The 13,391-nt window shown below is 41.5% G+C and overlaps 1 protein-coding gene across 5 annotated transcripts in view; it reads right to left on the minus strand.

The window, feature by feature from the left end:
- The window catches only part of LOC149839963 (uncharacterized), a 40,198-nt gene that overhangs the window by 24,403 nt on the left and 2,404 nt on the right, over positions 1–13,391 (minus strand). For 4 of the 5 annotated variants that reach the window (XR_016431380.1, XR_016431379.1, XR_016431381.1 and 1 more), the window contains exons 4-7: positions 8,443–13,389; positions 8,150–8,349; positions 7,453–7,568; positions 7,186–7,271 (exon numbers count right to left, since the gene is read on the minus strand). Coding sequence is in view for 1 of the 5 variants with exons in the window: in XM_090002944.1 (XP_089859070.1) it covers positions 7,487–7,568; positions 8,150–8,349; positions 8,443–13,389 (5,229 nt within the window). In the remaining 4 variants the exon portion in view is untranslated. Of the gene's footprint in view, positions 1–6,976; positions 7,272–7,452; positions 7,569–8,149; positions 8,350–8,442; positions 13,390–13,391 lie in introns of those variants that run through there. The other variant, XM_090002944.1, reaches the window with a different exon arrangement.

Raw genomic sequence — 13,391 nt, forward strand, 5'->3', positions numbered from 1 at the left:
GGGCTAGTCGGTACCCCAATTAAAAATATAAAAAAGTACAAAAAAATACAACAACAACAACAACTACGCTTTCATCCCAAAACAATTGGGGTCGGCGATATGAACCAAAAAAGAAAATCATTTTGGGTCTTCCACATGAATCCTTCTCCTCCAATCATTTCTAACCAATGCCATGTCCTCGGTGAGGTTCAAAGCATTCATATCCTTTCCTATCACCTCCATCCATGTCTTCCTAGGCCTACCCCGACCTCTTTTAACTAATATATTTTCCCATTTCTCCATCCTTCTAACTGGAGCATCATTAAGCCTTCGCCGAATATGTCCAAACCACCGTAAACGATTCTCTCTCATCTTATTTTCAATGGGTGCAACGCCTACCTTCTTACGTATCTCCTCGTTCTGAATCTTATCTTTTATTGTATTTCCACACATCCATCTCAGCATACGCATCTCAGGTACACTCATTTATTGAATATGATGTCTCTTGGCAGCCCAACATTCCGTACCATATAGTAGAGCGGGCCTAATAGTCGTCCTATAAAACTTTCCCTTCAACAGCAATGTCATTCTACGATCGCATAACACTCCAGTTGCACTTTTCCATTTCATCCACCCAACCTTTATCCTATGATTTACATCTCCATCAATTTCTCCATATTTTTGAATGATAGATCCCAAATATTTGAAACAATCATCCACCGGTATTTCTTGCTCACCAAGCTTCACTACACTCCCATCACTACTTCGTTGCTTACTAAACCGACATTCCATGTATTCTGTCTTACTCTTACTCAACTTAAAACCTCTTGCTTCCAATGTTTGTCTCCATAATTCTAACTTAGCATTAACCCCAGCTCTAGACTCATCAATCAAAACAATATCATCAGCAAACAACATACACCACGGCACATTTTCTTGAATTGATCTCGTAATCTCATCCATCACTATAGCAAATAGGAAAGGGCTTAAAGCAGATCCTTGATATAACCCAACCGTTATAGGAAAATTGGTTGTTACCCCTCCACAAGTGCGGACACTGGTTACTACTCCTTCATACATATCTTTAATTATACTAATGTACTTAAGAAAAACACCTTTCTTCATCATTGTCCACCAGAGAACGTCCCTAGGTACTCTATCGTATGCTTTCTCCAAATCAATAAAAATCATATGCAAATCTTTATAACTCTCTCTATTTCTCTCAATAAGTTGTCTAAGAAGATGTATAGCTTCCATAGTTGATCTTCCAGACATAAAACCAAATTGATTCTCCGATAGACTCAATCACCCTCTCCCAAAGTTTCATAGCATGACTCATGAGTTTTATACCACGATAGTTTGTGCAATCTTGTATATCACCTTTATTCTTATATAGAGGCACCAAAGTACTCTTCCTCCACTCATTAGGCATAAAAATATATTTAATTCTTTTACTAATAAGATGTTTTCATTACACAAGTACAAAATTACACATGCTCTCACAAAATACATTAATATACATAACCAGAATATATATGTATATAATTGTACACACACATAAATAAATATATATATATATATATATATATATATATTTCAATTATTGATAACATATTCAGTATAATCAACAAAATATGCTTTCAACCTTTCACATGAGTACAATAACACATACATATATAAATAACATATTACATAATTCATAATACTAAACATGCTTGAAGGAATTTATAGAAAAAATCATTAGAAACAAACACACAAATATAAAAAACATAATCAATTAAAATTAACTGTGCAAGCTTTCAATGCTTCATAGAAAAAATCCCAAAAGCAAAGTAGCACACACACATATATATAAATATAATAACTAAGTATGTTTTCATGATTTCACAGAACAAATAACACACACACACGTAAAAATAACAATATATAAGAATAATAAATGGCTAAATTGGCCTCGTGACTAGGAGGAGGCAGCTTAGTCGCCCACTAGGTGCCTTAGTTAGTGCCTAGTCGGCAAAATTGGTACCTTTTAAGGTACCCACCTAGGAATTGCAAAGCCTAGGTGTTTTACTTACATCTGATTGACTAGGCGGACTAGTCGGTGCCTAGTCGAGGCATTTAACTAAATATTGTATAACTATAATTTCAAACTGACGAAAGTTGTGACATTAAGCCTCAACATGATTGACCACATTATACCAATGTCCAACACCAACACTTGTATCCATGCCTAGGTACCATGAGGGTATGTTTGATCCACTGTCCCAGCCCGATTTCAGGCGGCACGAACAGTGGGAACGCTTGTTGAAACCAAGGTTTTAAAACCCGTAACTCGGAACTCGACTGGTTCTTTATTGACTCGTGACTCGGCGGGTCAACTCGGTGACTCGGACCGGGTTTTGTTAACTTTTGATTTTAAAACAAAGACAATATATAAATTGTCATTTAAACATATAAAGGTTTGTAGAATGACTTCATTACTAGTTTAATTGATGAATAAGTAAAATAACATCGAGTAAAACTGCTCTTAATTCAAATCTCACATTTACTAAAGAAACTACACGAGCAGGAGCAAGTCTTTCAAGACAATATATAAAGAATGACTTAATTACTAGCTTCAAGAACTTTAATAGCCATGCTCGATCATGGTTTACATCCTGAATATATGGACATAGCTGTTGTGCTGCAGGGCCTCAGAAAATCCTTGCAAAATTTTGGGAACATTGAACTTTATCATGATATTTGTAAGTGTGTTTCTGATGTAGAGTTAATTGGACCATGCCTTATATATCTGCACATAAATGCATATAAGCTTTGGATAATGAGAATGTTGTGATGTATATATATTATAATGATAAATGTGGGCATTTTATGCTATTGGTTTTGAACAGGTTGGCTGCCAACTATTGTGTAGGTCTCAGAGATGGTTGCATGAGGGATCAGTTATGTTAGCTAGATTAGTGGATTCACTCTATGTTCATTGAGGGGTACTGGGTTTGATTCCTTACCTGGAGCTACCAAAAGGAATGAATGATGGACATGTGAAATTTGATTGACTTTTACTAATTTTGTGATTTTATATTAAGTTGGTAAGCCTATTGTTATTATGCTATTTGTTCTTTGAAAACTGAACACTTACATATGAAAAAAAATGCCCATAGACTTTGAAAAATGAAAAAAAAAAAGTGCCCAAAACTCGCCCGAGTCAACCCGAGTCAGGCCGAGTCAAGGCCGAGTTTTCGCAGAACGAGTTTAGCTTGCCGAGTTGACTCATTGGAGGGTCGAGCCGAGTCACTAAGTTGACTCGGCGAGTTTTAAAACCATGGTTGAAACAAGCATTGGACGTGGCGGAACGTGCTGGAACGCCCTTTCAATGTTTCACCCCTCCCACCTGTTACAAAAAGAACAAGACGGGGGGAACAATGAAGTTAAAAAAACACAAGTGGAGGGGGTCTCTCTCACTCTCCCCCCCCCCCTTGCAGCAGCCAAGCAAGGGCACTGGCGGCAGGCGAAGACGTTCTTCGTTCTTAGGGATTTGATTAGGTTTTTTTCTTTGATTTCCATTGATTAGGAGTGTTTCTTTAATTTTCATTTATTAGGATTTATTCTTTGATTTTCATTTATTTTCATTGATTAGGATTTTTTCTTTGATTTCCATTGATTAGGGATTTGAATCAAATTTCTTAAATAAGGGTCTTTTGTAGTGAATTTGATTAGGGTTTTTTATTTGATTTTTTTATTAGGGCTTTGAATCAAATTTCTTAAATTAGGGCTTTTGTAGTTAATTTGATTAGGGCTTTTTATTTGATTTTTTCTGAATAGGGTTTTGAACCAAATTTTTTTTATTTAAGGCTTTTTATTTGATTTTTTATGATTAGGGTTTTGAATCAATTTTTTTAATTAAAGCTTTTTATAGTTAATTTGATTAGGGCTTTTCTTGTATTTGATTATGACTTTTTTTTCTTTGATTAGGGTATAAATTAGGGCTTTTTATTTAATTTTATGGTTTAATTTTCTTATAGTTTAGGGTTTTTGGTTTATTTATGATTTATTTTCTTGCATTTTAAGGTTTTATGATTTAATAGGATTTAATAATTGATTCTTATAGTTAATTTGATTTTAGTGTTTGATATTTTTATGATAAACTTTCATAATTAGGTGTAATATCACATTGATTAAATCATTTATATATCAAAAAAATATCAATTCTTGTTTTTTCTCAAATTACTCAAATTTTAAACATTTTTTGGTTTTTAGATCCAATCCAAGATCTATATCCGGGGCTAAAATCCATAATGAACATTTTAAAACACTCATATGGTTGGGCGGATCGAGTCGTATGATCCAAAACGAAGTTATCCGACCCATTATCCATGTGTGTTCATGTTGTCCGCACACAACGTAAGACAAACATTGGACACAAGGAGCACAGCTTCTTGTACAGTCGAAACAAATGTTGGCCTTAGTACAGTTGTTACAGAACAGACAGAACATGAGTTCTATCTGTCATATTCGTTCTTGAAGTATCGGTACCCACCGTCACATCATAGACCAGGCTGTAGCATGTAGAGAATCATGGGCACAAATAAAGGTTACATTTCCATTCAACCAGAAAATGTCATAATGCATTTCTGACAGCCTAACCCCAAGGAATAGTTGCATGTTCACAATGATATCTATGTCACATGGGTGCGGGTGCGGGTGCGGGCACGGACATGGGTGCGGAGCAATTTTAAAAAAAAATTGGACACGGGAACACGGCTATATATATATATATATATATATAAGATTGTAAATTTTAAAGCAAAAATAAAAAAAGTAATTCTATTGAAGTAACAACACAAACTTACCAAAATATAACACATAAAGGAGTAAGACGATCGAAGATCAGTTGTTTTTTCGTTTTTATACGTCTTTTGCCCTAAAAATATACGAAAATAGACTCAGTCAAAGTTGACCGAGTCCAAAATGTGGACGGACTCGGCCCCAATGCGTTGGTCGAGTCTGACACTTAGTTGACCGTGTCCGCCCCGTGTCCGAAGCTGCACCCGTGTCGGGTACGGTCGACGCGGGTGCATCGACCTTTTAGCCGAGTCCATGTGACTTAGAACGATATGCAGTAAGGCATCTAGTGATCTATTTCCACTCAGTTGATTCAGAAAATAATCATGTGACAAAAAACTGGAACCCAGGATCTCCTTGCACAGAATTCCAAAAACAGATGAACTCCTGAGTCTATGAGGGATCAAAGTTATCGCACACGATGGCCTCCACAAACAACAGAAGAAAGACTGAAGCGGTCTCTACATGGATGGAAGACTTGAAAATATGGTCATAAAACGCTTTAGCCGACACAGAGCTTGGAAGGTCCAACTTCGACTAATTCAGCCATGGATCATCAAAGGAGATCTTCTCCATACAAAGGAGCAGCTGATGACAAATCTCCAGTGGAATTCTAGAGAAACTGACCTGATACCGAATGAAATTCCTATCAAGAATGAGTTCAACCTAGAACCATAAACAATTCAGAATAGCTTATTCTCAAGGCTGAACCTAAAGCAACAATCAAGATATCTCTACCACATGAAAGACAAGGCACCAAATCGACAATTTTTCATGGTGGTCTTAGACATGATCTATACTACTATAACTGTGAACTCCCCCCAGTTAAACCAGCAGAAAAACAACATCCAGCATGAGACAAACTAGTCAAAGAAACAACAAACCAGGTAACAGAGACTGGAAAATGGAGGAGCATCTCTTATCTTTATAATTTATTACAGATAAGACAATTTTTCAACGTCAGTATGAAAGAAATCAATAAGAGCAATCTTCTCTCCAGTTCACAAACATGAACTGTAGATACAACTGAACTAAGGGAAAGAAAAAATCCACTGCGACCAAAATCAGTCCTTCCACCTTTTACAAGGCAACACACAGGCTTTGCTTAAATAGGACAAACATATAATCACCTCACAACAGTAGTTGATCTAACTACATAATAGAATCAACAAATTGTTGATATACAACCTTCACCCAGGTCCATGATAATCAGTAAATCCAACTTGGAGAACATTAACAGACTCAACTCAATGCTTAGGGTCATCAGCTTAGCAATGAAATATTGCAAAAGCGGGTGACAATTAATTGTCAGATTCTGGGCAAGGAATATCCACCTTTTAGATAAATAGATTCTATTGAACACATAGCATTAGATATTCTTTGTGAATTTCAACTATCCTAGGTAGATGAACCCTGGTTGTTCAATCATTTGACTAATTCTTTGATAAATGTAACTGCAGACTCAATAAAATTTGATCAATCATTTTTCTGTCGTTAAATTGGAGAACTGAACTAATTTCTCCTCATTGCCAATCAAATACTGTTTATGACACAGGATTATCCAGACCATGACACATTTAAGAATATCCCAAGATGATCTGAAACCATGCGCCCACGACTTAGCTGCAGCATACAACTACCTCTGTGTATTCCCATAGAACAATGTAAAATGACAAAGAAGGGAAATGGAGAGAAAGTACCTTTGAGACATGGATCTACACTCGGAATAGATCAATTCACAGAAAATAGGTGTAGAAGAAAAGAGAGGAAGATGTGAACTCAGAAGCCTCAGAACAATCAGGGATCAAAAAAGACAAGCTCAGAAAGTAAAACTGTGAAGTGAATAGTTATGAACTTAAGATTAAAAAGCACAACAAAGCAGGTATAAAGCACAAGGGACAAAAATGTGATAGACATGCATGTGAGACAGATGAAAGAATAAAAATAACCCTTTAACTGGACCGATGACGTCCTGCCTAACATGAGCATATACAATTTAGAAGCTTGCTCTTGTCAGCAAGAAAAGGATCAAATCTTCGCCTTTAGAAAGAAATAGGATTATGTTAGGAGAAACCAAGTCCTGAAAACCAATGGAACAGTCTAGACTTTCATGTTCGATGTCAACAGAATAACAGCAAAGACATACAAAAAAAAGTATCTGAACAAAAATAGCATTAAAATATAACAATAACCAAAAACAGAAACAGAAGAAACCGCCATGAGCAACTTAGCAAGGAAGTATTTTCTGTGGCCCCCTAAAATGTCCACTGTAAGAAGTTCTCTTCAAGCATTTGCCATCCAATTATCAACACCATCATGGACCATAACTATGTGAATTATCCGACTACAAGCTAAAGAACTCACGATGCTGAGATAACCAAAAGCAATCTGGGAACTTGAATATCAACAACCCATCTCCACAAAATGTTAGGCCGACCAAGGAGAGGAAGCTGCAATGCAAAGAAAATAAACAAAGTAAGCCCCAAAAAACATTCATAGTGGACACCAAAAGGTGGCCAGAAACAGGCTGGCCAGGGGGCAGGAGAAAATCCCGACAACAAAAGCAGGGAAATGGAGAAGCAATGACAGGGGTTAAATAACCAAAAAACTGTTAAAACAGTTTTCAATTACAATGATATAGAATTCGGTAGACAGTATCATTGTTTCACTTCCTGTTACCACGACCCTCAAAACTGGATTTTTTAGACTTGATCGTATCGTCTTGCAGCATATGATCTTCAGACGACCTGCAGAAAAGGAGAAACAACTTCTAAGCAAAGAAAGTATTACTCAGAGGTCTGGAAGCTATGTCACATGGGTGTGGGCACGGGCGCGGCGCAATTTCAAAAAATTTGGACACGGGGACTCGGCTATATATATATATATATATATATATATATATATATATATATATATATATATATATATATATATATATATATATATATATATATATATATATATATATATATATATAACAATAATAAGACTCGGTCAAAGTTGTGCCCATTAGGGGACACCGCTATATATATAACAATAATAAGACTCGGCTATATATATATATAATCAATTTTTCCCTTTTTTTGCCCTAAAATGGACAAAAATAGACTCGGTCAAAGTTGACCGATTCCAAAATATGGACGAACTCAGTCCCGTTGTGTTGACCGTGTCCGAAGCCGCATCCGTGTCCGCACCCGTGTCGGGGCATGTCGACGCGGGTGCGTTGACCCCCTAGCCGAGTCCGTGTGACATAGGCTGGAACCTGGAAGTTACAGGGAACATTTCATCAGTTCAGAGATGGCAGAAACAAATTTTAAAGAGCCCTCACCGCTTTTGTTTCTTTGCAGTATCTTGTTTGATACTCATCACCATATCCATAGCCATCTTTTGATGCTCTCGTGTTTGGGAATGCAGGTCCAAACCCTCCACGGTTTCACAGTCGATTTGACAGATGCGGCACCATCCCATGCTGCCAGGTTTCCTCTTTCTTGGTTGATCCAAGAGATTCATATCATGCTGACGTGACAACTGAGAAGGCATAGTCCGTGTTTTAGAGAGATGAGTAAGCTACAGCAGGTTCACGACAAAAAGAACAAAGCAATATAAGAGAGTTTTACTTACTGGATTGTAATAACTGCCTTCACCACGAATTGGGAAACCTGGATCACCAGTCCGTACAGCACCAGGACCAAGAGGCTCGCCAATATTCAGATGAGGCAAATTAGCAGAACGAATTGGCTCACCAAATCGTAAATGGCTGGGCAAGCCACCCGGACCAACTGAATCACAAATCCGCAAGTGGCTAGGCAAGTTTAGTGGACCAGCAGACTCACCAAAACGTGAATGGCTAGGCAAACCACCAATGGGTTCACCGCCCCGTAAGTGGCTAGACAAATTGCCAGGACCAATGGGTTCACCGCTTCGCAGATGGCCAGGGATATCACCATGTCTCAAGTGGACTGGCAACTTACCTGGACCAAACGACTCACTAATAGCCCCAAGACCAAGAGTAGATGACGGAAATGATGGGAACCTGCCTTCAAATGCACCTGCTGGTGTTTTACTGCCATGGAAACTGTTAGATATGTCATCAGATGGGAGATTATAAGGCTTAGCTCCCTCACTAACACCGTGTGCCTCTTTTCCACCAAAATCCTCCAATGAGTGTGAAAGACTAGCAGAACCAACATGAGGTAATCCACCAATGAAACGCCCAGACAGGCCACTATATTCCCTTCCTGGACTCCTTGCTGGTGGCAGGCTATCAAGGCGAGGACGACCAAACTCATGAACGGGTCTAAGAAAATCAGGCCTAGGTGCAACATGATCAGCTTTTCTGTCAAGGTTATCGCCATGAACAGCAGGACGGAACCTGTCTCCCATATCTGGTGGTATTTCCATCAACCCTCCACTGTTAGCCGGAAATGAACCAAATGGCCTTGGTGGAACTCCAGCAGCATCAGATTTAGGCCCAGAATCACGGCCAAATCCGTGTAGCCCACCTTCTGCATTCCTCGAATGGTCAAAGTTCATAGAAGATGAATATGGACCAACTTGATGCCGTGAAGATGAGAAATAATCATCGTACTGTGGTCTCCTTTCTCCATCGAGATGACTTGGCCGAAGAAATTTCTTAAGGTCTTCCTCAAACTCTTTCCGGTCAATAGTTCGTTTGGCTGGATCATGGGGAAAAGGCCTGAAGCGCTCATCTGGCAAAGGCTTGAATTCTTCCTGCAAAGGCTTCAACCTCTCCCCAGGAAGAGGCTTGAATCTTTCATCTGGCAAAGGCTGTGGAAATGCAGGGCCATGCAAACCATTAGGCCCATTTCCAGGCTGAAGACCGGAAGCTTGGCCCAATGGTGGGCAATCAGCTGATAAAGGTTGAAGTATGTCTGGCTGCCAACCTTCAACAATTCCAGGCCTTCTATTTGGCAAGCCATCAGGCTGATCAACTGCATTTGGAGGAGGTCTACCTAATTGACCATCAGAACCTCGCACAGGACCATAGGGGATCATGCCTGGAGAATCAAAAGGACCAGGATGTGGTGGCCTCATGGGTGGTCCTCCAACTGGATCTCCAGGAGTAAATTTAGGGCCAGCAACATGAGGAGGGTAAGCATGTCCTTGACTGTAATCCGGAGGCGGCATCGATGGTAAGTCAAAGTTTTTCTGTGGAGGAGCCATGTTTTGCACTCTGCCAAACGGTGGTGCACCAGGAAAATTATTGGGTTCATTATTCAGGAAGCCATGCGGCAAAGCTTGTTGCTTTACAGCAAGTGACTGAAAATGGTCAGGCGTGATTTGTTGCTGCCCTTGTTGAGGGAGATTTTCCAATGGACCAGATCCTTGAGGCCTATGAATTGGTGGGAGCTGACCTTGAGTTTGCATCTGCTGCGGTGGCCCGTGAAATCTCCTATCTAGATTAAGGCCAGGAGGAGGCATGGGTTGTGAAGGAGGCCGCTGCATAGCCCCATAAGGAGGCCCCTGGTTAACAGAAAATGGCTGAGGGTGCCTCTCATTGGGAGCAGGAATGGGATGGGCAGGCTGCATGAAGTTATTTGTTTGCATCTGGCTGTGCTCTGCTCGAGCTGAAAGGCCTATTACACGGGTTCCATCAGGGGCAGGGCCTTGGTGAGAAAGTGGAGGCAAATTTCTTTCCGGAAGACCAGGCTGTGATACCTTCTGTTCATGCATGGGGACCATCATGTGCTGAGGATGTTGCAAGATATGTCTATCAGGACCTCCAACAGTATGTTGCTGTGAAGTCTGAAGATTATTTCTTTCTGTTCCCTGATTGATGGGTGGATGACCGTTCCTGTCACGTCCAGGAAAAGCTTGTGGTACACAAACTGAATTCTCCCATGGCTGAGAGCCTGAAGTTTGCTTGTTCGATTGTGGACCTCTCTCGGAACCTTCAAAAGTATGTATACACCCATTAGCGTCCTGCCACTGCTCAGATTTTTGTATATCTTCAGTATCCTTCTTTTCATGCAAACTATCATCTTTTGCTTCAATGGAATCAACTGCCTGTTCAGAAGTTTCCCTGTCCAGAGGAACATCTTGCCCTTCCTGTTCTTCTTGAGCATTTTTATCATGCTTCGAGGCACTATCAGGACCTCCGATTGTATCATCCAAATTACCATTATCTGAAGGCTCTAACAGCTCCCTAGAAGCATCATCCTTCAAGGCAACAATCTGGACTGGAGAGCGATCATCATGCTCACCCAACTCAGCATCCTTTCGAAGATTTGGAGAAGAATCAGAATCCTCAGAAACAGAAGGCACTGCAGATACCACTTTTCTCTCTCCAACCTCACTACTTTTTTTCTCTTTATCATTCAATGACTCCACATCATTTAAGGATTTTGATACTGTATTCTCTTCAAAATCATCATGTCTAGCATCTGCTTCAACTCTTTCCATACCATCCACAAAAAGAGACTCGGACTTAACACGCAAAGCAGGAGACTCACTAAATTGATCCCGTACAGCATCTTGTTTCTTCTCAGCTGGTGTCAAAGTAGCACTGGTCAAAGGCCGATTAAGATTAGCCCCCGACTGTAACCCAGAAGAAGCAGTCGATAGAGTGAGCCGACTAGAAGAATGTTGCAATAAAGAAGGATTTTGTTGCTGTTGAGGTACAAGTGGAGCATTTGTCCTTGACATATTCTTAATCGAGGATAATTGTTGGCTGGCACTAGGCTGCATCGGCCTGACAGAGGCACGTACATCCTGTCCCTGGGCGAGTCCACCAGGAGTCTGTTGTAAGGGCTGCTGTTGAACTCCATGATTCTGCATGGGTCGTCGGGGAATAGCCCCCTGAGAAGCACTCACAAACTGTTGTGGAGGTAAAACCTGTGATGGTGGCACATTGTGGTGCAATGGAATCTGTGCTGGAGGTTGCTGCTGCATAACAGAAGGGCCTTGTGGACGGAGAGATTGCTGTGCTTGCAAAGGTTGCTGTGGAGGCTGCTGTTGCTGATGATGCCCCATGTTGGGTGGTTGCCCAGGATATGACTGAGCATGATGCAAATGAGATTGTGGCTGCTGATGGTACTGTGTCATAGGCACCTGTTGTGGAGGAATCTGCAGCTGAGGTGGTGGTTGCATGCCTGGGTGAGGATGACCTTGAAGTGGTTGGCCAGACTGATGAGGTCCCATATGTGGTTGCTGCTGTGGAGGGGTGTGTGGGTATTGAGCCTGCGGCAGTAGCATGGCTGGCTGTTGTTGGTGTTGCATAGGTCCATGAGGTTGCATTGGAGGAGGATGCGGCTGGAGCTTCTGGGGAGGAAATTGATTTGGTACTTGCATCTGATGAGGAAGAGGCGGGTTTAAGGACTGCTGTTGAGCATGCATTTGCACAGGATGCTGCTGAACTGATGCATTTTGTGGTTGTGGATGTACAGGGATAACCTGCTGCTGATGTTGTGGCTGTGGAACCTGGGCCTGCATTCCATGAGGGGGATACAACTGATGACCTGTCACTGCCTGAGCCATCCTAGAAGGGTCTGCTGGAGGATGCTGCATCTGTGGCTGATGCTGAGGATGTAAATGGGATTGTGGATGATGTTGAGGTTGGGCTTGTGGGTGGGGCAATTGTTGATGCTGGAACTGGGGCTGGGGCTGGGGCTGGGGCTGGGGCTGGGGCTGGGTCTGAGTTTGTGTAGGAGGAAGTGCCTGCTGCACATGGGCATAGGGTTGAGGTTGCGGATAAGAATGCTGATGAGTCTGGACTTGGGCCTGAGGATATGAATGTGGTTGAGGAGCATGGGGATGAGGATGGTGCTGAGGCAAAATCTGTGGTTGCAGCAGTAAATGAGGCTGGGCTTGAGGCTGTGACTGCTGCTGAGGCTGAGGCTGTGACTGCTGCTGAGGCTGTGACTGAAGTTGAGGCTGTGGCTGTGACTGGGGGTGTGGCTGCGGCTGCATCGGTGCCTGGGGCTGGGGCTGGGCCTGCGCCTGTTGCAAAGCTTGAGGCTGCATCTGTGGCTGAGCCTGAGGTTGTTGTTGTGCCTGTGACTGCGGTTGGACCTGGGGTTGTTGATGAGGAACTTGGCTTCCCTGGCCATATTGTGCTTGGGGTTGAGCAGGAGGTTGCCCATGTGCATGTGTTTGAGCTTGAGCATTAGATTGAAGCGGTGCATGAGACTGTTGTGGGTGAGGAAGTGCTTGAGGCTGAACATGGGGATGAGGTTGAGGCTGTAAATATGGCTGTGCAGTGGTCAGTCCCTGCACTACCTGTTGTGGCTGAGGTTGTGGATAAGCCTGTGGTTGTGGCTGATATTGCTGAACAGGTTGTTGATATTGATCATACTGCTGAAAATGTTGTTGATACTGTGGATATTGTTGATAGTATTGTTGATACTGCTGATACCATTGCTCTGGGGTTGGAACCAAGGCAACGGATTGAGGTTGCACACTCATAGTAGGCTGACTCGGATCCTGGACAGTCTGAGCAGCAGCTTCGGCAGTGGATGCACCAGCTTGTGCAGCACCTTGGTTCTGTTCAACTGCTGCAGGTGTAGCTTGAGCCTGAGTACTTTCATGTTGTTGTAAAGGCTGTGTTCCCT

Source organism: Nuphar pumila, chromosome 4, assembly GCF_984573655.1.
Source record: "Nuphar pumila chromosome 4, dmNupPumi1.hap1.1, whole genome shotgun sequence".
NCBI lineage: Eukaryota > Viridiplantae > Streptophyta > Magnoliopsida > Nymphaeales > Nymphaeaceae > Nuphar > Nuphar pumila.